The sequence below is a fragment of the Kryptolebias marmoratus genome, linkage group LG13, assembly GCF_001649575.2.
Source record: "Kryptolebias marmoratus isolate JLee-2015 linkage group LG13, ASM164957v2, whole genome shotgun sequence".
Classification (NCBI taxonomy): domain Eukaryota; kingdom Metazoa; phylum Chordata; class Actinopteri; order Cyprinodontiformes; family Rivulidae; genus Kryptolebias; species Kryptolebias marmoratus.
This window is the reverse complement of record NC_051442.1, coordinates 16109202-16133421: the sequence shown is the minus strand read 5'-3', so window position 1 is coordinate 16133421 and position 24220 is coordinate 16109202. Positions and strand designations below refer to the sequence as shown.

The 24220-nt window shown below is 42.0% G+C and overlaps 2 protein-coding genes across 5 annotated transcripts in view; one reads left to right on the top strand and one right to left on the bottom strand.

The window, feature by feature from the left end:
- ar (androgen receptor) overlaps window positions 1-5611 on the top strand; it is a 38249-nt gene extending 32638 nt beyond the window's left edge. For 3 of the 4 annotated variants that reach the window (XM_025010424.2, XM_025010425.2, XM_037978881.1), the window contains one exon: window positions 502-5611. In XM_025010424.2, coding sequence (XP_024866192.1) covers window positions 502-660 — 159 coding nt within the window. In that variant the 3' untranslated portion in view covers window positions 661-5611. 4 annotated transcript variants of the gene reach the window in all.
- A 3941-nt stretch (window positions 5612-9552) lies between these two features.
- Window positions 9553-24220, bottom strand: part of LOC108247420 (oligophrenin-1) — a gene marked incomplete at its 5' end in the record, with an annotated part of 21376 nt that continues 6708 nt past the window's right edge. The window contains 13 exon segments of the mRNA XM_025010434.2: window positions 9553-10892; window positions 11887-11935; window positions 12868-12918; window positions 13406-13553; window positions 16929-17225; window positions 17971-18118; window positions 18565-18724; window positions 18880-18985; window positions 21419-21477; window positions 21703-21787; window positions 22679-22753; window positions 23285-23347; window positions 23437-23470. Coding sequence (XP_024866202.1) covers window positions 10887-10892; window positions 11887-11935; window positions 12868-12918; window positions 13406-13553; window positions 16929-17225; window positions 17971-18118; window positions 18565-18724; window positions 18880-18985; window positions 21419-21477; window positions 21703-21787; window positions 22679-22753; window positions 23285-23347; window positions 23437-23470 — 1281 coding nt within the window.

Genomic DNA, 24220 nt, shown 5'->3' with positions numbered 1-24220 from the left:
CCTCCTCACCCATCTGCACCTGTTCCTATTTAGTAATCAGTCACCTGTGTCCACTTCCTTATCAGCCTCAGTGCTTATGATCTGTTCCTTAGCTTCCCTTGCTGACTGGTTTATTGTCAGCTCATTGTTTAGTTTTGCTGCCTCATCAGCCCTTTGTTTCATTAAGATATAGGTGGGTCCAATCCATCATCGACATCAGGGATGGGCAATCCTGGTCCTGGAGGGCCACTATCCTGCATGTTTCACTTGTTCCTCTGCTCCAACACACCTGATTTGAATCAATAGGTGATTAACAGGCTTCTGCAGAACATGAAGAGGTGATTTAACCACTGAATCAGGTGTGTTGGACCCAGGAAAGAAGTAAAACTTGCAGGATAGTGGCCCTCGAGGACTAGGATTGCCCAGCCCTGACCTACATAAACCTGACATATAGTGCTTTGGTAACAGACACCTGAGAGCTCCATAATGACTCGTGATCCGTTTGCTTCTCTTCTGTTCCAGACGGTAAAGAAGCTCCATCAGTTTACGTTCGACCTCTTCGTCCAGGCTCAGTCACTCCACACCAAGGTCAGCTTTCCAGAGATGATCGGAGAAATCATCTCGGTACACGTCCCAAAGATCCTGGCAGGTTTGGCTAAACCGATCTTGTTTCACAAGTAGAAGGATTTTCCTTCTTCCACCCCAGCAGAACGTGTCTAAAAACGCTGCCTCGATGAACTTCAAAACAAAAGGCTGTGAACTGTTTCTGCACATCTTCAGTCTGATTGCTTTTAAAACCAAATTCTGTTTTCACTCTCCCTTTTTTTTCCTCAACCCTTTAGTCATAAGTGAGATCATTTATTAAGCTTTTATCTTAAGAGCTGCAAGGTCTCATCTGCAGACACCTCACCAAGTTCAGAAAGGAAAAAAAAACAAAAAACAGATTCTTTTAGATACTCGTCTTTAAATCAGGAAGAAGTTGCAGAGTTAAAATCATGGTTTTCACAAAAAAAAGGCCTACATAATAATATTATTGAATTAGAAAACAAAATTAAACTCACTCCCTATCAACTTAGCTAAATTAGATTATTTTTTTAAAGCACTGCCGTTTATTGCACTTGTTGCGTTTTTGTACCTAAAACTGAGGATAATAAAAACATTTCAGTGCTTTTTGTGCCAGGCAAAAATGTTTCATTTAATCAAACAGAACATAATTCAATTTTTGAAATATCTTTTTTTTCCAGTTTGTTCAAAGTCCTGGCACCATCCTTACAGCCTGCACTGTAACGATTCCACTTTTTTGTTTTTTGTTTTTCCACTGCGTTTAATGGCTCAATTTAAATCAGCTCGTTCTTTTTTTCCCTCAGCGTGAATCAGCTGCTAATTATTGCGGTGCCATCTGAAACTCCGGCTCCACGGAAACGGGGGCATAAAACTCCTCGATGTGTGCGGTGCAGAGTTCGCCTCAGGCCAGCGCGAGTTTGTCCGCTCTTAGAGCCCCCGTCGTTGGCTCTGTGATCTACACACACATGGAGATGCCATCCGTGAGCACAGACGGGACATCTGGGTTTTATGTCTCGCAACTGGGGCTCCCAGGTTCGTGAATTGCGCGCAAAGAATTGGGAAACGGCCTCGGAGCAGAAAGCAAAGAAGTGCTTTTTGGTTGCATGAGTTGCGCAGCGCTGCAGACATGATGATGTCGTCGTCGACCCCTGGGGTGTTTTCACGTCACGCTTCATGTTTGGCTCATCTCCACTCAAACCTCAGCTGAGTTAGAACTAAGACGGCGTCTCGCACTGGGGTGAACCAAAACAACCCGGTGAGAGTCGAGCTGGCCCGAGTCAAACCCTGCGATGGGAAAAAAAGAGTCGACAAACTTCATTTCAGAAACTGTAAACAAAATGTGAAGGCAGAGTTTGAGAGCGTGTCAGTATTAGGTTTGATAAGTGTGGGTTTGTAATAAAAGATACAAAACAGACGTGAGAAGTAGAAAACTTCACATCAAAGCTTCTTACTGATAATAAAATAAATAAAAAGTTTAGGATGAGCAAAACCTGTGTTTTTAGGCGTTTGAAGCAGCTGAAAAAAAGTAACGGTCTGTATTAAATATTCACCACCTGAAAAGTGACAGCTATAAAACTCAGTTTCAGTTTAGTCAAAATGATTTAAAAAGTCTGTTTTATTGATGATCTTTGTATTGTTCTACACTCTGCAAAATAAAAAAATGAAATAATGTAGTGAATCAAATAGTTTAAAATGAAAAAAAAAACAATCCATGTGTCAGATTTTAAAATTCTTAAAGTTTCCACTGTGTCTTCGGTTTATTCAGCCGGGACATTTCCTCCATCGCCTTCATGAGGCAGTCACCTGGTTTTCTGTCCTGAGAGCGCTCAGAGTTTGCAGCCATGCTCAGCTCTGATTGGCTGCTCCACAACCCAGCTGGACCCAACCCACCTCGGAGCGGTTTAGGCTCAGGTCTGAAGATCTGAAGATGTGTTCCGGGTCATTTTTGATCCTCGTATTTATAGTCGACCATCAGGAGACTTAAAACGTTGAGCACTCTTCGGTAGCAGTGAATCGTGTCGGCAGTGTGACCGGCAAAACACCCCCACACCATCACACCTCCTCCTCCGTGCTTCACACTTAAAGGCTGTCCTGTATGTGTCACTTCTGCAGATCTAGCCTCCAAACTACAACCATAAACAGAAGAACTATTATGAAAACAGAGGCAAAGTGGGGGTTTTTCCCATAAGAGGATATTTGTACACTTAACTGCCACCATGCAAGCGATTTGATGTGAAGTTCCTGTTGACTGACCTTTGTCTTATGGCTGTCCTGATGTTACATGTTGACAGGATGTAGGGTCCTAAGGTTGTTGAATAGACTTTACACAATCCAACTGATGCTCCTGGACCTCATCTATACTACTCTAGACATCTTTTAAACAATTGTTTTCCTCCATTTATAAAATAGAAATCTCCAGTTAATACAACTCTAACAAAAACGTTGAAATACCCAAACTGCACCACTAGGTGGCGAGAACAATCACACTATCAAAATCCAGAGAATGAACTCTGTTAGCTTACTTAAAGGTTCTCCAAAAATAAAAACAGCACCCTCTCAGTTATTAATCCACACAAAACAGGATCCGGATGAAGCGAGGCGGGAAAAATTGTTAAAAAAAAACAAAGTCTCCATTGTTGGTTTGGTTTCTGAAGCACAAAGTAACAGTGAGTATCGTGAGATGTGCTGCTTTATCGGTTCTACATGGATACACCAAAAACAAAGTTTTTAAAAATCTCAAATACTCGAATAAACCTGAGAAGTAAAACAAAATTACTCTTGACAAGAGATACTGTTTAAAAAATCCAAAAAACAAAACCGAAATCTTCCAGGTGATCATCTGATGGAGCTTGAAAGGAGGAGGTCAAGTCTGTCCGCAGCTGTGATCGAGCCGAAAAATGCGGAGAAAATCTCATTTGCTGCGCTCGTTTGTTTTCTGTTTACGCCGACATTCCTCATTTGTCCTTTCACAACTCTATTAAAACCCTAAAGGAATTCAAAGGAAGAGCAAAGCTCAGCGTTAGTAGGTGTGTTCAGACCTTTAGTCTGCTGCTCTACTTCTTGTCTAAACTGTCCTTAGAAGGGACGGATCCTGGACGGATGACAGGACGGCGCTCAGGCAAACAAAAGCCTCGCTGTGGATTTCGAGCATAAATAATATCACGCTTTACTCCTCTCCGCGTGGAAAACGTCCCATCTGTGTTCACTGCTAACAGTTTAAGTACATAACAGGGTAAACTTCGGCTGATGGTCACAGAATCTACTCAGCCTGAGTTTTTACACAGCAGCTAATCCTCCCAAATCCAACAACAGTTACTTTTTTGTAGCCGTTTCATTGAAATTCAAATTCAGGACGCAACCCGTCTTGTAAACAGACACTTTGTGCCCTTTTTCTGCACATCAAACTCTGTATATAGTGTCTGTAAACTGTCCTTTTTTTCTGGAAATAACCTTGTCAGATTTAAAATTTGACAAAAACTTGATGGGGTGGGAAGGGGGAGTTGGAGATGAAACGAAGACATGTTACGAGCTCGAAGCAGAAGATGTTGTTTAGAGCAGAATAGAGCTGAAAACAACGTGCAGCGGCCGTGCCACACAGCACTTTGGAGGGGGAAAAAGCAGCGACGTGTAACGCAGAAAGCATAGTCTCCAATACAGGCAAGAGCTGCGTTGAGGGTGCCAGAGATCTGAGGCTGGCGCGGGACGCGTTCCAGCAGGGCAGGCGACGTAAAGGGACAGCCAACTCCAAGCTGGACGGCTCTCAGATGGAAGGAGGGTGGGAGAGTGGCTGGATCCGCTCGGCCTCAGAGAGGGAAAACTGTGTGGAACGCCTTCAGAGAACCCATCCCAGACACCTGAGGCGCACAGGAAAGTAAAAACCGGAATTAAATACAATACAATTATGAGGATCTAATTTGCTCTTTGAAATCATAGAAAGATTCCTGTTTGAAACCTGTTCTGTTTCTTGCCCAAAGTTTGACAAAGAGAAAAAAAAACACGTCATGAAGCCCTCAAACATAAAAGACTGAACTAAACATTTCAGATGAACAAGTAGCTGTGAATAAAGATGACATTTAGAGGCTCATTTTGAAGGAAAACTGTACAAACTGGGTTGCGAACGTATCAAGAAACTTGTGTGAATTTATCTTTTATTAGACTCGGAGTTGTAGCAACCTTTTAGCTTTCCTCTGAAGCAAACATTTTTATTTTGCAGCTTTGAAAGATTTTCAGCATATCCTGTAAATTCAACACTTTCACGTCCCTTTTACTGCAGATGCATGCCTTATGTGGGTTGTTTCTTTTTTTTCTTCTTTCTACGTGGATGTGTACGTTTTTTGGCTTTAGCACTGCAGGGACAGCCATTCGGCATCCCTCCGGTTCTCGTGCACCGGCTGGTGGTGTCGGCGCACGAGAACCGGGACATTTAACTGTACAGTACATTAACAAGCGAACCGCAACGCTAGACTTCGCTCCGTTTTGGAAAGGACTGTTTATTAAATTGAAGTGAACGGTATGCCCCCCCCCCCCTTCTGCACAGACAAACGTCTTTTTATACAGACTTTGGTACGTGAGGAGGTCAGCAAAACTGATTTTAAGTTCTGCTTTTGATCCAGAATTTCCTAAATGCACTACGTTGTCAAGACCGTCGCAACAAATAACTGTGGTTACAATTATGTGTTTCTGCCATTTTGGCTTTGTCCTGCATTCTGCGGAGGGACATGAAGGCATTAAATGTGCATAACGCACGTCACTGAGCCCCTGCGATGCACAAGGAACCTTTTTAATCCGAACAATTCAATCAGTCAGCTGCAGCGTTCACATAAAAAACTAAAAAAGAACTAAAAACAAACAAGAAAGTGCCCACTGTGCTGCGTCCCATCAAGGCCCTCTGTTCATGCTCCAGTGAATGTATATATTGATCACGTCACTGTCTGTTTTGGTGTTCAAACACTTGACTTTTCAAAGTAATCTCTTGTATGATTTATATCTTTTTGTGACCTGTGTTTTTTCAGAGATGTAAAGTTGCGTCACATTTTGAAAGTCGATTAAAACGGTTTCCAACTCTGAAGATGTGTGTTCTGAGTTTTTATCCACGCACACCGACGTTGCTTCATTTGGAACAACTAAACTTAGTGTTTTCTAATGCTAAATACACAGACAGAGAAAAACAAAAACGGTTTAGAAGGAATGGTTCAACCTGGACATAAATTGGTCCACATGCAGATCAGAGGTAGGTTTGTAAACGAGTCACCATTGTGGCTACGAGATGCTCCGTCCAGTTCATCAGTGTGGATGTGCGACACGGAGACACCAAGTTTCTGAGGGGAGTCATCGGGTCAGAGGACAGGTCCTCTCTGGTGGTGACTCAGGAGACCCTGCCAGCGCAGCGCTGCGTGAGGGACATTCTATGTTCACATGTCTTACCCCTCCTGAGACAGCACTCGTCCACAGACGTGTGTCCAAGGACGGCCAGCACCATGTTCAGGTCCTCCCCTGGTCTCCCCTCAGTCTAATACAGTCTCTGCCTTTATCACACCTCTTCAACCTTTTTTAGAACCACCTTCTGCTGCAGAGCTTTGAACATCTAGAGACAAAAAGCTCAAGCTCAGACTGGTTGGAGAGCATCTGGGAGCAGTAATTTACAAGTCTTAGCTCTGGACTTTGACTGGAGCAGCCTAACACATGAATGTGCTGTGATCTAACCCACTCCATTGTAGATCTGGTTTGATGTTTCAGGCCGCCGTCCTTCTGGAAGGTGAACCTCCACCTCGGTCTCAAGTCTCTTGCAGCGTCGAACAGGTTTTCTTCCAGTTTTGTCCTGTATTTACCTCCATCCATCCTCCCATAAACTCTCACTGGCTACCCTGTACCTGCTGAAGAAAAGCATCCCCACAGCATGATGCTGCCACCACCATGTTTCACAGTGTAGATGGGGTGTTCAGGGTGTTGTCCATGCATGTGGCCTTTTAGCATTTAGGCCAAAAGGTTCAGTTTTGGTCTCATCAGTCCAGAGCGCCTTCCTCCACCTTACATAGACTTCTTCATGGCTTGTGGCAAACTGCGAAAGGGGCTTCTTTCTTCTCCCCTGACCTGTCTGGTGCGTTCCTTGGTCTTCATGTTGCTGTTCGGCCACTAATGTTGTGCACCATTATCGGTCAGCGAACGTTTTCCTCCCTCGTCACAATGATGCACTACTTTGTGTTGCTCTGTCACACAGAATTTGAACTTTAGGGCACCGTTTGTAGGATTAGCTCCGACCCGGTTCTGATCGGCTGAATTTCAAGGGTCGGTTCTATTAGCTGTAGGCCGACCCGCCACAGGAGAGGAACCAACAGCTGGATCTGACCTTTCAACACAATTGGTTTAATTTCCTTTCCACCACACTTTTTTTGTTGTTGTGAGTTTAGTTTGGAAATCTAATTTACATGAACAGCCTGAAAGGAGAGCAAGATGGCTAATTAAACGAGACAGGAAGACATGATTTCATAACTAAGTTTGGATGTAATTTATTTGGGGGTAATTCATAGGATAATGTTTGACAATTGGTGTCACTGTTAGCTCTGAAGAGTATTCAATGAGAGTGCCCATTCTTTGGTCTTGACAGCAGAGAAACAGTTCATGAATACACAGCTCAGGACCACACACGAAGCATCATCAGACAGACGTGGGCCAACCTTTCACCCAGTTCAGCTCAAGCTGGTGGGGTGAGAAGGGCCAAGGTGTGTGTGGGGGGGTGGGGTTGGTTCTGGTTTTGGCAGAGGAAGGTTGGAACGTGGAGGAGGAGTGGGCGACAAAGCTAATACAACGTCCAACTGGAAGCACATCTCTCATGCAGACAACCGCTGATTTTTTTGTTTGTTTGTTTTTAAACGTCTGGGATGAACTTCTTCCTTTTCCTGCTGAAACCAAGCATTCCACGAGTCAAAGCTCGAGTCAAAATGAAGAGGGGATCACGGTATCAGTCAGGTTGCCTTCACTGAGAACGCCGGCAGACTTGAAGAACTCCAGCGCCTCAGCTCTTGAGGCAGGGCGTTAGGCTTTCACCAGCCGTTTCATAGACGCCCATTAAATTTTATCGTCTCCAAAAGGATGACGCCTCGGACTGACGATCCCTTGTTTTGGCTGTGGCGCCACCAGCAGCCATGAAACATGGGACGAGCATAAATTTTGGATGAAAATGATCACCACAGTGATGAGCATGCTAGCATGTCGACGCTCGCACGCTGCAGCAAACACCACAGTGTTTTATTATCGCCTCACAGAGCCGCCAGCACCACTCTCCTCTGGTGGAATTAATTAGCACGACACAGAAGAGGCATTCAGTTTTGCTTTTGGGGCCTCCTGTATTTTAGGGCGATATGAAAACCAGGATCCTGCGGTACTTGTAGGACCTGACCTCTGTGTGGGGAACCATGATGGTGGACCTGGTTTGAGGATCAGAACTTTGTTTTGTGGTTTAACTATTAGCCCTCAGAGAGCACAAACCTCTGCCAAGGCCATAGCATCAACAGAAAATAGTGCAATCCGGATCATGATCTGGATCACCAATTTATTTATTTATTTATTTTTGGGTGACAACCCCATTTCCTAAAAATTTCATCCAAATCTGTTTATTTTTAGTTTGGATGTAATCCTGCTAACAGACAGACAAAGATGACTGAAAACATGACCTCCTTGGCGGAGGTAACACCTGCTGGAGCAAAGAGCAGGTTTTAACAAAGGAGTCACCTGTGACCTTGAAATCAATAGAGATCATCTTTGACCCACGAGGTGTCCAGCTGTGCAGTTTGACATTCCTACATTACAAGGTCACAGACTTAGAGCACAGGTCACCTGAGACCTTGACCTTTGACCGGATCACCACCAACATTTAAACACTTGTTTTTGTACCGTGTTTCATGTTTCCTGAAAACTGAATAAAAAGCTGTTCCTAACTTTTTGAGTAAACCTAACCTCCTTGGCGGAGATAAATATGGATTATATTCTACAAATGATCACAAGCAACGTCCTCACAAGCTAAAAACAAAGATGTTTGTTTGTTCCTGTCATGGTTTTCGTCCAGTTTGTGATTTAAGCCAATTCTCAAAGGTTAAATTATAAAAAGGCCTATAAAAGTATTCCCCCTTTAAATGTTTATGCTTTTATTGCCATCTTAAATCAGTTGGGGTAAATATAAATTGACATTTTTGACAATAAATAAATAAACTTTAATGTCAAAATGCAAGTACATTTCTACCAATGAAATAAAAATATGTAAATTAGTGACTGAATAAATTTTCACCCCCTTCACATCAGTATTCAGTCCAAGCACCTTTGGCTGTAGTCACAGGACTGAGTTTGTGTGGACAAGTCTCAGTCAGTCCTGCACATCTGGGCACTGGAAGTTTACCCAGGGGATGGGGCATGAACAGCCCTTTACAAGCTACTAATTTTTTTTTTTTTTTTAAGATTTTTGATCTGGTCTCCGACTCGATTCCAGAACTTTCCCCTCGTTGTCTTTTAACTTTTTCTCTACACGCTTCGGGTCGTTGGCTTGTTGGAAAACAAATCTTCTCTCAAGCTGTAGTTCTGTCTCAAATGGCATCTGATTCTCTGTGTTTCGCGGCGCTCATTTTACCCTCCATCTTCACAGGCCTTCAAGAGCCGGCTACCAAGAAGCAACTCTGTAGCATGATGCTGCCACCACCATGCTTCACAATGGGGACGGCGGGTTTGTGGTTATGTGCGGCATTTGGTTTCAGCCAAATACGGGATCTTTAATCCTTTTTATTTATTGTCTAAATATAAGCTGCATTAGATACACACCCTGCAGAGACGGGTTTGTTCTCCTGAAAGAATAATTCCACCAAATCTATAAAAAAATAAATTACGTTTCACCAACAACGTGCAGAGAGAGGACATGAACTGGAAGGATCCTGTCCTACGTTATGCAGCAGCCTGTGAAGGAGACAGCTGGACTTAAACGACTTTCATACAATTTGAGAAAAAAAAAAATACAAAACAAAAAACATTTAAGGAATTCTTCATCTTTATTTCCCTTTCTTAAAAAAAAGGCAAAAAAATATTCCCATTTTCAAGTTGAGTTAAAAAAATAATAATAATACGAATATAATAACATTAAGAACAGAGAAATAAAACCAAAACTCTGGAGTGTTCTTTTCACATCTGTAACAATCAGCTTTGTTCTTCTTCTGTGATCACAATCATTCATTCAAGTTGCACCAAGTCGACGCAAACTGTGACGACTCGCTTCTACAACCCGAAATACCCAGATATCAGGTAGGAAGTGAGGGGAGAGCTAAAAAAAAACCAAACAACTTTACGTTTTGTGTAACTTCCAGGAAAAAAAAAACTGAAATTCAAGCTGAAATCTTCTGCATTTTGTCAAAAAAGGAACAAAAGAAGCAACTGTACACCCCGAAACTTCATTACCACCACATGCCAGCGGTTTGAGATGATTCGATATCGCCCACCCCCATGAAAGGTACTAATTACCTGTGTGTGTGTTTGTCTGTTAGCAAAATATCTCGTGTACCGGTGAACAAATTTGAACGAGACTCTCAGACAGTAGTCTTTGGATGAACGTTTCCAGCTGATGAACTTTAGGAGCCAACCCGAGTCAGCTGCTGCAGCAAACACAAATATTACTTTAATTCAGTCTGTTTTACAGATGTTGAGCTGAAACTCGGTGTGGTGGTAGCCAAGAGTCATCCCCACCGCCTACTCTGAGCTCCACCAGGTTGAGAGACGTGTTTGTTTACAAACTTTGGCAGGCAAGGTATCCTTCAAGGAATGCAAGTTTGATTTAAAAGAATTAGATTCATCGCCAGAAATTAACAAAAAATAAAAAAATAAACATATTAGTGCTCCTTTCAGTGCTGTTCGTTATTATATTTTAAAATGTGTCAGTAAATTGGTTAAAATTAACACAACAGCCTTTTTAATTATAACACATAATTACTTAAAATTTTAGACATTATTTTCTGAAATAATAGCTTATATTTTTTAAAATGTGAGCCGATGAAACTAACCTTAAACCAGCTCACGCTGCTGGAATCAGGCTGAACGTCAGAGCGAGTACAGCTCTGATTACACTGGCAAAAACGTAATAAAACGATTTTAAACAGTTACCAGATGAAATGTGGTGATGTACTGTAACTCAACGGGTGCGGGGGAAACAAAAAAAAACAACCGAGCAGAATCTATTATTCCGCCGTTCGCGGATCCTGCCACCGTGACGCTTCGCGACGCCAAACAGATCCGTTCAGTTGGACTGAGAACCGTCTCCCTTTGGTGACCTCTGAGTTTCCGTCCAGCAGCGAGGGTCGACGTTTTCTTTACATTCAGTTCTGTGGAAACAAAAACCGAGCGAGAGTCTCAGTCATGAAAAGAAACAAATAAGTTGTCCTGGGTATCGATTCCAAGCAGTCTGTAAACAAATGGACAAAGCAGTAGGGCTGGGCTTAACGGCAAAAACTAATACCTATCTGTGTTAAATATAAAATAAACATCTTTTTACTGAGTCTTTTTTCTTGTGAGTGAGTTCGCTCGTTATGGCGACCCCTGCAGGACAGAGCGGCCAGAAAAAAAAAAGTGTGCAAAGTGCGTATTTATAAACATTTATGAGAAGTAATTTGGGATTTTGTGCTGCATTGCTTCTCTCCTCCTTTTTGTTTGATTTTTGTCCTGTTGCTGTTTTCTTTAATTGAATGTCAACGCTTTGTTCTGCTAAAAAATGAGCAAAATAAAGAAAATAATATTAATAATAATGATTAAATGTTAACTTCCAAACCATAAAAGGTATGTGGAATTCACTTTAAGTGTGCCACTGGACAGATAGTCCTACCTCGTTGTCCTGTCCCCCTACACCATAAACAGAGCGGGGACACTTCTACCCTCCTGCTCTTGAAAACATGGAAAAAGTTCAGAGAAAGGGACTCAGCCTTCGCCCCTGCTGGTACCATGAAGCAGTGATATTTGAGCACAATATTAGAAAAAAACTGCAATGTGCAACATTAATAATTATCACATTAATATTGTGATAAACTCCTCACTATCACTATCGTCTAAACCAGGAGTGGGCCACAGAACGTGAATGGTACTTGAAATATAACGCTCTGTGCTTTATTTATTGCAGTTCTTTGATATTGTGCTCACTGATATTGTGATGATGATAAATTTGCGATAAACCGTGCAGCCCTGGTGAATACTTTAATCCAATCACCAAAACACACAGATTGATGGTTATTTGCTGTTAAATCCACAGAAACTGACCATCAGACCCAGCCCTACTGAACATCGCTCCAAGCATCAAATATGTTGGAAATTTTCCCAAAATCTCACCTCTTTCTTCATATTTGTCAACACTGATGATACTGGGGAGGGGGCCGTACTAAATAAAGGAGAAAAAAAAACAAATACAAACATAGTTAATGTTTCAGCAGATTGTTATTGAAGTCCCAAGTTTGCTTCTGTTGTCCTAAAGACAAAACCGATTTCTAATTTTTGACACGCTAGCATAAACTTCACAGGACATTATGAGATCAGATAACAATAAAGAACAGCAAAGACATTAGCTCAATTCAATAAAACTCCCACATTCTTCATTTACAGCCTGAGCTGAACTTGGCTCAGCTGTGCGAATCGTAAAAGAGCAGATCTGTCCGTTTCCACATCCATGAGGCTTCACAGCATCACGAGTAAAAACGAGCGAAAATCAAAGAGGCCGAGCGCGAGGGGAACACTTACAGCGCGCATAAACCAACCGTGCAAGGGCGTGGGGGAGCGCCGCGGCAGTCCACATGCGCTCAGACACACCGCCAGACAGAAGCCATCAATCTGGTAAAAAACCCAGCTCGCCCTGAATTAACCCTGACTTTATCTTCGGCACAGATTCTAAAATTGGCAATCCGGACCTCATCCTGGTCCCTCCGGTCACAGAGCATCCCCAGAGGCTGGTGTGCGGTCAGGTTCGAAGGCCCACCGGGACATAAAACCAACACACACACACACACACACTCCTGTGGGAGTCCAGGGATCTAAACAACCCCAGAGTAAAGATGGATTTAATGTCCTAATAAACAGCCCGAAGCATGGAAAATCTCCACATGCAGCAGTTTATGTTTATTCACTTAGTTGGGTGACTTCACTTAAAACCCAAGAACAACTACCCATCCATATAATAGTCTCTGAAATCCTTTCCCACTCTCTCATGGTGCTCAGCTAATATTTATTGGACTGTTGAAAACACACACGTGCATCCGATTAGCGGCGCGGCGTGGAGAGCAAACAGCAAATGGAGCGCCGTTACTGAGAAGTTCTCACCTGCCAACTTGTTTGGAGGCATTCTCGAAAAACTTGGCTTTTGAGGCAACACTGCAAAAAAAACAAAAACAAGTGACTACATATGAACATGGTCGATGAAAAACCAAAAAACCTGCAAGCGGATCCCTCCGGTAAAGAAACCTGCACACAGCAGTTATAAAAATGTAGATTTCAGACATTTTAAATGATTGTTGACACAAGACTTATCATCTTGTGACAACTTGAAGCCATCCTGAGATAAGACAGCACAACTTGTAATATCTGTACTTTCAGGTAAAGCTGTGGTTTTATTGAGGTCATTGCCAAACTGGGACTTATTGCCAACATCTGTATTATAAATATAGAAGTTAATATACATATAATAGCTAATTTAACAAATCCTGTGATTGGAGTCTGTGGATTTTAAGAACACTGCTGTTCTGTTCTGTTCTGGCACAATGGGTTTTAATTGAAACAAAGAAAAAAGGAATGGCTGGGTGCTGAAAGGTTTCTCTAAATCCAACAGCCTGAAGGCAGAGGGTGTAGTAAAAGCACTCACTAAGACGTGGCCGTGCCCTCGCTGCTGGCTGCGGCCGGGAGCTTCTGGGGAGCGGGGAGCCTGTTGGGGGGCTCGGGAGGCCTGACTGGGGGGCGACAAATGGGATGTTTCTCCGCTGGCTTTGTTCTGTTCAGACCATTAGAGTTTCCTGAGGGACAAAAAAAGAAACGTTTAGAGGTGCATGTGTAAAAGCCGAACACAACAGTGACTGTGACCGTGTAGGAAGCAGTAATGAGTTCAGCTCAGCAGCTTGTTGGAAACTAATGATCTGAGGCAGATCGTGGACGGGAGCTGCATCACAGATGGATTTACATGTTCCTGCAAAACAGCTGAAGAAGTGAAGAGAAATTTAACCTCCACCCGGAGGATAAAAAAACCAAAAAGATCACGTATTCATCCATCCATCTTCTGCTGCCTCTCTATGGTTGGGTTGTGGGATCAACCGGTCCAGGAGGGAAACCCAGACCTCCCTCTCCCCAGCAACCCTCTTCAGATCCTCCTGGGGATCCCAAGAAGATCCCAGGAGGATATTTAATCCCTCTGGCAAATTCTGCGTCTGCTATGGGGTCTCCCCCTAGTGGGGTGTGCCTGAAAAATCTCCATAGGGAGGCAACCAAATCAGGTGTCTGAGGTGATTCCTTTCAATGCAGAGGAGCAGCAGTTCCACTCTGAGCTCCTCATCTTGTTTCTGAGACCTCATCCTTTCAGTCATGATCAGCATTTCATGACTATGGATGAGGTTTGGATGGAATGTAGTTGAACCAGTGATTCATGAGCTTTGCCTTTCAGCTCAGCACCTTTGTCACCACATCAGACTGGAGCAACGCCCTCGTTGCTGCAGTCCGTTCAGCCAACTCCGCTCTACGCTGCCGTCCCTCGCGAACAAGACTCCAAGAGACCTGAACTTCTCTGAGGCAGAGAGCAGAGCTGCAAAAAAGCAGGACAGCTTGTGCACTCCCAAGACAGATGAGTCGTCAGCAAGAGTGTGGCATCCATGATTTATATTCAGAAGTCAGAATTTCTACGCTCCGAGTTGGGCAGATCAACTGAGAAGTCCGATTTTTGGTTCAGAAAGTCACAAATCGCTGACCAGCACCGACTTCAATATCCAACGTGGCTGAAAAGCATGAAAAGTTGTACACACAGAAATGTATGACGACTATTAGTGAGCACATTGCTACAGAGTTGAAATGCAGAGAAACACATTGGCTTGTTTTGCTCGGGACGGTTCGCCCGATCACTGAACACAAGATCAGCAAAACCTGCTGGTTTTCCGACACGGTTAAGCTGAATGTAACGTCATTCCCAGATCTGAGATTTGACTTCTGAGGTAAACGGAGCGCAGCGTTACACCACAAAATGGTACAAAACATCAAAAATGATTTGAAAATATAAGAAAGAAGTTAAAAACGTATGATTTTATTATTTCTCTTTAACAACCGATGTACTTCGTGGATGATTCCTGCTGCTATTCCAGAGCTCCAGTGTCGATGTGCCATTTTGGTGTAGGGATAAAACTTTGGCTATTTTATGACTGAAACTGTGTGAGAACCGCCCTCCGAGGTTCTAAGTAAAGGCTTTGGTGCTGCTATAATCAACACATTTGGGTCTTGTTTTGTTTAATTTGTGTGTGAAAAGCTCCATGAGTCCAAAACATCACAAAGCAGAAGGAACCACCAAGAATGCAGCACGTCAAAGACTAAAGAGCCCTCCGAGCTGGGTTGTAAAAAAAGAAATAAATTCTATATTTGTCGTATACTTTTAGGAGTCAACAACAAACCTGGCAAGAAACGGCGTAGCACCAGAACTCACGAACCATGCAATAAAGGCATTATTCAGAGAGCTAACGAAGGAGCTAGCCTGAATGAGCTGCAAAGCAACGATTAACATGTCTGCCCAAAGATCAGATTTAAACTAAACACTTCACATGGTCGGGTTTTATATAGAAATGTCCAAAACTGGCCTTCTTTAAATCGTCTTCATGTGGAAAAAGGTGGAAAGGTCACGTGAGACCGAACCCTTTAACCTTTTAGCCCTATTTTTTAGCCCTACCCTTAATTTTTTCCACGTTCATACTGGAGCGAAGAGTGTCCTGATTCTTTTTGTTGTGTAAAGCAACGGCAAGGTGAAGGAGCTTTCTAGCCCTTAAAAATGAAAAATGGAGAATTCTGGAGCTGATGCTCAAACAAGTGTCAGGTTTATTTTTTTCCCCCATTTAAAATTCTTTTACTGACATCGTAATGTTTATTTAGATGTATTTAGTTTAGTTTTCAACCTTATTGAGCATAAAAAAAATTGAAAACATTATATTTCTCTGAATAAATTCTTTTCCCATCACAACCACTGTAAAGACTAGTTTAATGTATACCGATGTTTGGTGTTGCTGTCAACTATCCTTACTAGTATAAAAATGGCAGAAATAAAAAAATGTAAAAGAATTATTTATTGTCTTAACAAACTTTAGCATGTCTAGTTTAATTTGATGCGTTACTGTTGGTTTTATTGCTGTTATTTCCTAATAAACCATCATAAAATGCAAAGTCTGTTGCAACTTGCTTGTTAACTAGTTTTACTCGCCATATATGGGCATAAACTTTATGTCCAAATATGGGCATAAAGGCATTGCATCCATCTACAGAAAACAAACTGAAGAAGTAGGGACTTCTGAAAGAGGTGTCCCACAAACAAGAGGAATGTTTATTTTTCTTCATATCGAAGGAAACAAAGTCTGTGGTGCAACCCGACTCCCCATGAGCCCAAGAACACCATCGCCACTCTGTGGCACGGTAGCAGCAGCATTGTGATGTGGTGGTGACCTTTTACAGAAGAAAACTGATAGGAATGGTGGAAATTACACAGAAAAAACTCTAGAAAACAGGATTACCAGGCATTCAGAAACCTGAAACTGAGGAGGAGGTTTATCTTTCAGTCCAACAGCGAGCCTGCAGCAATACTTCAGGACTAAAGTGGGAAAGTTTTAAATGTCTTGGAACCAAAATCAAAGAACTATCTCGGCCCAATTTACAACATAACTGTACAACTGGAAAACCAATCTAGCTGAAAGAAATGAACCAGTTTAGGTTCAAGGAAACGTTTATAAAAGCAAACTCTAAGAAGACTTTGAGCAGAAAGTAGACAATAATTAATGACTTTCTTTCCTAATAGTAAGAGTAGGAAACTTCTAAAGGGTAAGATGTGTTTATGATGCAGGAACAATTACAGTTAACTAATAATCTTCTTAAATAAATGTATGAAATAAGTACGTCACCATTAGAACCACCATAACCAGAATAAAGTATAAATTTACTGAGAAAGATATCAAAGGGATTTTATTCCCTCCTATTAATTATTACAGATCATTTCAGAACTTTTCTTTCAGTGTCTATAATTAAAACTTCTTTGTTGTGACTTTTTTCTAAATCGAATAAAAACTGTATGACGCCTCCTTCAGACGGGAGATGAAAGAAATCATTCATTTAAAAGCTGCAATAAAAAAAATAAAAATAAATGAAGTTCCTCGTACCTTCTCGGTTGGCTGGCGCGCCCTTTGGAGGTGGTTTTCGGCTCTGAAACGACGGGACCCTGCTCACATAGACCGCAGACTCCCCGTTCGCTGCCAAGGAAGAATCTGGCTTTTGCCTCGTCTCGGCGTCGGCGCCTGCCTGCTTCTCCTGACGGCCCGTTGTTCTGGGAACAAACCCTTGCCTGAAAGGATGGTCTCTTGGAACAAGCGCAGCGCCGCTCACGGGTTTTGCCGGCTTCAGGGGTTTGGGGCTCGCCGACACGTCCCCATCCATAATGGAGGTATCATTCTGTCCATCTGTTGCAAAGAAACAACATTAACGGCACGGCAACTTCACGGGACACCTGAGGCAAACTTCACTGTAAAGTCTACACAAAAAAAATAAAAATGAAACTGTTCAAACCACAGCATACGATGGAATTACACAAATTCAACCACAGAGAAAAGCTTTGCTCATAAACGAGACACGTTCTTGAAGCTCTGGACTCGAGGTAGGAGGGTTAAACGTGTTGACAAAAGAGCAACGTTAACCACATTTCTCTGCTTCTCTATTAAAAGGCACATTCACAACCATTTTCAGGTAATTTCCTGTCCGTTTAAACTACCTGTGTGCGTTCAAACAAACAGCAAATTACATGATTTACCCAGACACAATGAAAACCCAAGTTAAAGTGAACACGTGGAGCCGATTTCTTTATTTGCACCTTTAAAAAGGAAGCGTTTAAAAAGAATCAAATGCTTCTCTTCCCACATTAAAGAATAATACATAAAAAAGAAAGAAAAAGAAAGATAAATTTGACTCAACAGGTAAAATGTGAAAAATAACTGGAATGAACACACACACTTCAATAACTCCCATTTAGAAAATGTCAGAAAATGACCCTGCAGATTCACCATTTTAGGTCTACAAGCAAAGAAAAAAAAAAAAAAGAAATAAGAAAATTACAAAAAAATTATAAAAAAGAAGAATGGATTGTATGTTCAGCACAGATGGGATGGAGCAGCGATGAGGACAATCAGGTCTACGGAGGCTGATAATTACTTTCTGCGTGCTGGAAGTGGTCGTGGCTGAGAGGCTGATGAACGCGAGCGGGCCGCTTGGAGATGGTGATGGGCTGCCGTTTCCGCGGCGTGATCCGTGGAGGGGGGACGGGAGGAGCGGTGCCGTCCTCTGGCGTGGACCTGAAGATCTGCAGTCATAAAATAAAAAGTCACCGTTTAGTTACTGCAGTTTCATTAAGAGGTACTCAGCCTGCGACCGGCGAGAAGGAGGGAAACTAAGTAAAGAAATTAAAAGGACTAAAAATTTCATTTAGTGATGTTTAGTAGAAGTACAAATACCATAATACTAATACTATACAACTCTGTTACATAAAAATCACATTTTGTGTCACTGTCAGTAAGCTCAGCTCAGTTCGAAAGTGATGTATCTTGATAAATCAGTGCAACAATCTAAGTTTTAAAACAGTGTTTTCTGGGGTTATATACAAGACTTTTTCTGCTCTGAACTACCAACTGCTTAAACTTCTGCCTGGAAACTTTTGTTTGAATGAAACGAGCAACTTCAAGTAATTACTGTAGCAACAAGTCATAAGAGAGAAAAGAAAACTAAAAGGGTTGGAAACAGGAGCTGTACCTTTTCGTAGTCCTCAATCAGAATCTCCACCACGATGTTCTGAAACTTGATCTCGAGCATGGCCGCCACTGTCTCCTCCTTCGCTCTCATCAGCGTGGGCCCAAAGATGACGGCCATGTTGGAAGGGGTCATCAGGTTCTCGTCGCTGTGGCTGCACACGCTGTCAACAAATGCCAGGCAGGGATGAATAAAATGTAACTCGACAAAAACACATTCAGAGCTCATTTTTCTAAGACGCGGTGTGAGTGTGTGTGTGTGTGTGTGTGTGTGTCCTGGTAAGAATAAAGGCACCCGATCAGACAAACTTGTACTCACTTAACCAAGTGTGTAATAAGCATCTCCAACATCTCCCGATTCTTCTCTGGTAGTTTGTAGATTAGTGAATGGATTTCACTCAGTCGAACGTCCAGATTATCAGATTCTGTGACACAAAACAACACAAAGTCACTTCTAGCAATCATGTGCAATAAAATACGATACCACAGGATACAGTACAATACTGTAGGATACAGTACTATAGCACAAGCAACAACACCATAGAGTACAATACCATAGATTACAGTAGAATACCACAGAAAAAAATTAGATACCATAGTATAAAGTATGATACCATAAGTGACAATACAACACCATAGGATAAAGTACAACATCATGGTAGACAATACGATATCATAAGACACAATTTGATACCATAGGATACAATAGGACACCACAGGATAAAGTACAATACCATCAGAGACAATACAATATCTTAGGATAAAGTACAATACCATAGGATACAATAGAATATAATATACTTTATTGTAAATACAAAGTTTATTAAAAAAGCATTTTGTTGTTGCACCATCTAAGCAACAACAAACATTGGCAAATTCAGTTTTAACCTTTTGTCTGGAAAGATCTGTAACACTGTCCTGAAATCAAGGAAACAAAAAATATGAATTTATTAACGTGTACCTAATTACCATGTAATCACTAATGCATACCTATTTTTTGTGTTTGTTTAGTATTTGTATAAGTAAATCTAAGTAAATTTATTAATGTGAACCAAATGTTTAGGTTTGTTTCATCTTAGTTGTAAGAAGTGACTGGTTGTGGTTCAAAGCACTGCTTTTAATATTTTTATATATATTTTTTTAATTCTATAATTATATCTATAAGTAGGAGCTTGCTTAGTGATTTGTCCAACAAAACACCAGAAAACTCCCCCAAAATAAAAAATATGAGAATTGGTTAAAAAACATGTTTTAAGGTTTAAGGTTTCTAAAGGCATCTTATAGACAGGTCTCTATAACCTTACAGCAAAGAAAAGTCTGAGAAATGGCACGAGCGTGAAGACATTTGGGTTTTTGGAGCAGAGAGAATAGTAAGCGTTAAATCTGACAGCAGGATGTTTATGTCCTGTTGGTGTTTCTACCTGCAGATAAAATGCAGCCAGAAAAAAAAAATAATAAAAAAGTCATTAAAAGTACGCGGTCCTCCAGAGAACTAAATGCACCAATGTTTTCTTTCTATCCACTCTCCTGTTAGACCCTCTCCTCTTGTTGCACCGAGTCTCTGAGAACTTGCAGATTTTTGAAGATAATGCTCAAAAATCAACAACCCTACTCGTTTTGGTGCTGCGAACTAAAGAGAAAACCTCTGATCAAGTTCTGATAAATGGTAAAGACAGACGCGTGTCGCACTTAAAAGTCAAAGTCATATAAAACCTTTTTTGAACGTTGTGACAGTGGTGAGAATGCAAGAGTATAAACCCTACTGCTGATGGCAGGAACGCACTTTTCCTGCGAGAGCTGAAAAAAAAAAAAAGACAAAAAAGGAAAAGCAGCATCTTTGGCTGCTGGGTAAGTTTGATGAAAGGACCGTAAATCCTCACCGTGCAATGGGAGTTTGGTACAAACCCATTAAAAGTTTTAAGACCAAAGAAATAACCTGAACTTAATTTCTTTAACAGAATCAAAGAAAATTTTGTGGGAGCTGAAACTATTTAAAGCCAAACGAAAATGACGCAGCTCTATTAAATCACGCCGAAGCATGGAGAGGGTCGCCCCCCCCCCCACTGCAACGGCACGTAACCAAAGGAAGGAAGACGTCAAAATGTCAGGATGTGAAACGTGAAGAGTCCTATACAACTAATAAAGTGCATTTCCAAGTGCATTAATGCAACATCCTGACAGAATGAGGCTATTAAACTTACTGTCCTCCCAGTTTTACTTTAATGTAGTTTGGCAGACAAAAAAAAAAACCAACGAGACTCACATTTCCTTTAATGTCCACACTGATATACAGCTACTTAGCCTGCAGCCACGGTAAAGTAAAGATAAATTCAATGAGTTCTTAAGTCCTCTCAGTAAACTGGTGCATTAAAGATACTTTTAAAGCAACAAGTGCAACTTCAGCTGCTGTCGTGCTCCATAAGAAGTCACAAAGTCTGCTCTCGTTCACGTGGCTGCGGGATGAAAATTGTGTTATTTTGTTCTCGTAGCAGCGTCGTCCGTCGCTTCTCGACACAAGGCCCGGGCCAAAGGGTTTCTCACAGGGGTTGGCGCCACGTGTTGTGTGATTGGTCAGAGGTGGGGAGCTTTAATGGAGTCATTTTGCTTCGACAGCTCCGCTGAGAAGCAGCCGGCCGAGGAGAAAGAAGGAGGGAGGAGCTTCCCGGGAGTTCTGATCAGAGTATCTCTTGTGGACGATGAAAGGTGTGTGTGTGTGTGTGAAAACGGACGTGACGGACTTCTTGACTCCTTATGAAGTATGCCAGGGCTTTAACACGTTAAATAACCGAGTGGTCGGCCCCACACCGCCGTCAAACCTGTATGAACTCAGAACAGTAAAATAATTTAATGTGTCTTACTTGCGGCGCACATGAGGTCTCTGTGCAGGTCGTAGGTCATTATAGGTTCAGATAAACTCCTGCGGGTCAACAAAGACACGAGACAAAAGCATGAAAAAGCAGAATGTTACTCTGTTGAATAAATCCTCTAGCAAGAGTGATGTTTTTTACTGAAAACAGCAAAGTTTTTATTATTAATAAACCAGTACCAATACAGCTACAGAAACAGTAAGCAAAATGCATTGAATAAAAAAATGTTATCCACAAACTCACTTTTGTGAGTTTTCACACACACCCACACACACCTTAGGTAAAACTTCAAAGCACTTGTGATGGTTTTTTCATCCCAGTCGATGTTGTTGAAGTCCACATTTCCTGGATTTGTAGGATCTACAAAACAGCAAAGAACCATTTGGATAAACGGTCTGATGGTTTGAAACAAATCGACAAGACAGAAAAACTAATAAAAAGTACAACACAAAGTAGCTGTAAAAATGCATACTTTGCTTTTAAATCTTTTAAGCAAAGGTTGCATTTTCTGCCTTTAAAGGAAACTTTTTGAGTTTCTGTCCTGACATCCTGATGTCTTTGGTCTGTTTTCACTTCAAAACCTTCCCTCTTTCTTACTCTCTAGACAAAGCCAACTACAGACAACCGACAGTTGGATTTTGTGTCAATTTCTGCGTTGAATTATCTTCTCAAAGCAGTTTTATAATCGTCTCCATCGCTCCCGCTGAGAGCTCTCGTGTTGGGGTCGTGTTTCCAGTCGGGTCACCGAAGCGCACCAGTTTGTTGACATCCGCCGATGTTCTCTTTTAAACTGCAAACCCGTTTGATTCGGATGAAACATCTGCTGGGTTTTCTTCAGCAACGAGTTCATTTGAGGGAATGTGACGCGCACCGTTCCTAAAAATACACCTCAGCAGGTGCAGATGGACCTGACGGTTCGGATCTCTCTCGTAGTTAATTTAACACTGAATTGTAGTACACCAGGTTCAAAACAGAGTGAGGTTAAACGTAGAACAGAAGATTATGATCAAACTTCAATAACGACCCAATACTTCTGACTTATGTCGTTTCCAGGGGGCTGTATGGAGGCTGAAAGAGACGCGTCTTTGTGACCATTTCCTCCGTTTCACACTGCACCCCCCTCTCACTGTCATACTTACATCTGGGCTGCACAGAAAGATGCAGATCTGGTTCTGTGGTACGTCAGGTTATAATGAGCCTAACTGAGGGAAACGCAGATAAACGGACGTGTTTACACACTCACTTCCTTACCAAAGAAGGCATTTAGGAGCTTCTGCACTTGGATGTTGCTGCCAACTGTTCGGTACACTCCCTCCTGTGTGACTCCTGGAGGAAAGAAAAGGGAGGCGGTTGAAGACAGAAGAAGGGGGGGTGGGGGTAGGGGGTGTAATTTAGACTAATAATACTGTACAGAGTGGAAATGTACCACATGCTTCTCTTAAGACCTGAAATGAGACCAAATTAAGATGTTCTTTCCTCAAATTTTGCTGCTGTTAGACACTGTTCAGAGTCAAATTACATGCTCATGTTTTGGCTTTTTAAACTTTATTCATGTCAGACACAGAGTGACGTTGGACTGAAGTCATGTGGCTCCAATTTACGCTGCACTCGTACGCACGCTCACAAAGTTTTTTTGTTTTTTTTTCCTCCAAAACAGAGAAAATAGAGTAAGAGTCAGGAATAGGATGTCTAAAACCCTTAACAGTTCAACATGAACTGTACATTGGTGTTTCATTATAAAATGATAGATGTTTTCCTTTGAGAGCAGCTTGCAGAACAAACAACAAATGACTCAACTGCGCCCCCAACAGGCCAGTAAGGAAACTAAACAATAAGCTGAAGAAAGGTGGCGTTTACCTTTTGTTTCGATGTAGTTGATGCACTTTCTCACAAACCTGAATCCAATTTCATTCAGTTCCACTGTGGAAAATAAAAGAAGCAGCAAAATAAATGAGCCCACATGACAGGAAAATGCATTTCACCCCAACTTCAGATGATGACAGACTTACTTTCAGCTTGCTTGTGAATCGGGGAGTGATAAATCTGAAACGAAAAGAAGGAACGTAAAAGGCGAGAGAAGATAGCGGAGCATGTGGAAAACTCTTCCAGGGTGATTGATGATCGTGCCTTTTTTTATTTTTTTGTGTTTCAACGACAGCAGAAAAGCTCGATGACGGCTCGAGGCGACAAATTTAATCCAGCTTCTTCGAGCTTCCAGGAAGGTTCGGGAGCGTACGAGGGTGAAGTTCTGGGTAAATGTATGAGCAGGTTTAAATGTTGTAAACAGAAAAGAGCTTAAAGAGGGGAGAAAAAAAAACACAACGCATTTGATCCCAGAACAGGTCGGCTCCAAGGGCTTGAATACAAAAAACCTGAAACTCTGAGACCAGATGTTATCAAATGTGCTGGGCTTTTTTTTGTTTTTTTACGTTTAAGCTTCGATTCTCTCCCTTAAAAAACAAAACGCACACAGAGCAGCAGGAGACACCGGGGTCCTGGTCAGGGACTGCTGAGCAACGTGTAGTTTGAGCTCAAACAAAAGGCAGAAGTGTGAAATCTCACGGTCACGCTCTGTTATCGATTTGAACGCGGCCCGTTCTGTTTCCGAGCCACGTGAGCGCCGTGATTCGGGACGAGATTTATTGTCAAGGAGAATAAGCACCGACAGTTCAAACTGAGCTTTCTTTTTTTCCAGCGTTTGAATGATTTATTTTAAGTCTGCGGCTAACAGAGTGTGTGTGTGTGAGTGTGTGTGTGTGTGTGTGTGTGTGTGTGTGTGTGGGGGGGGGGGGG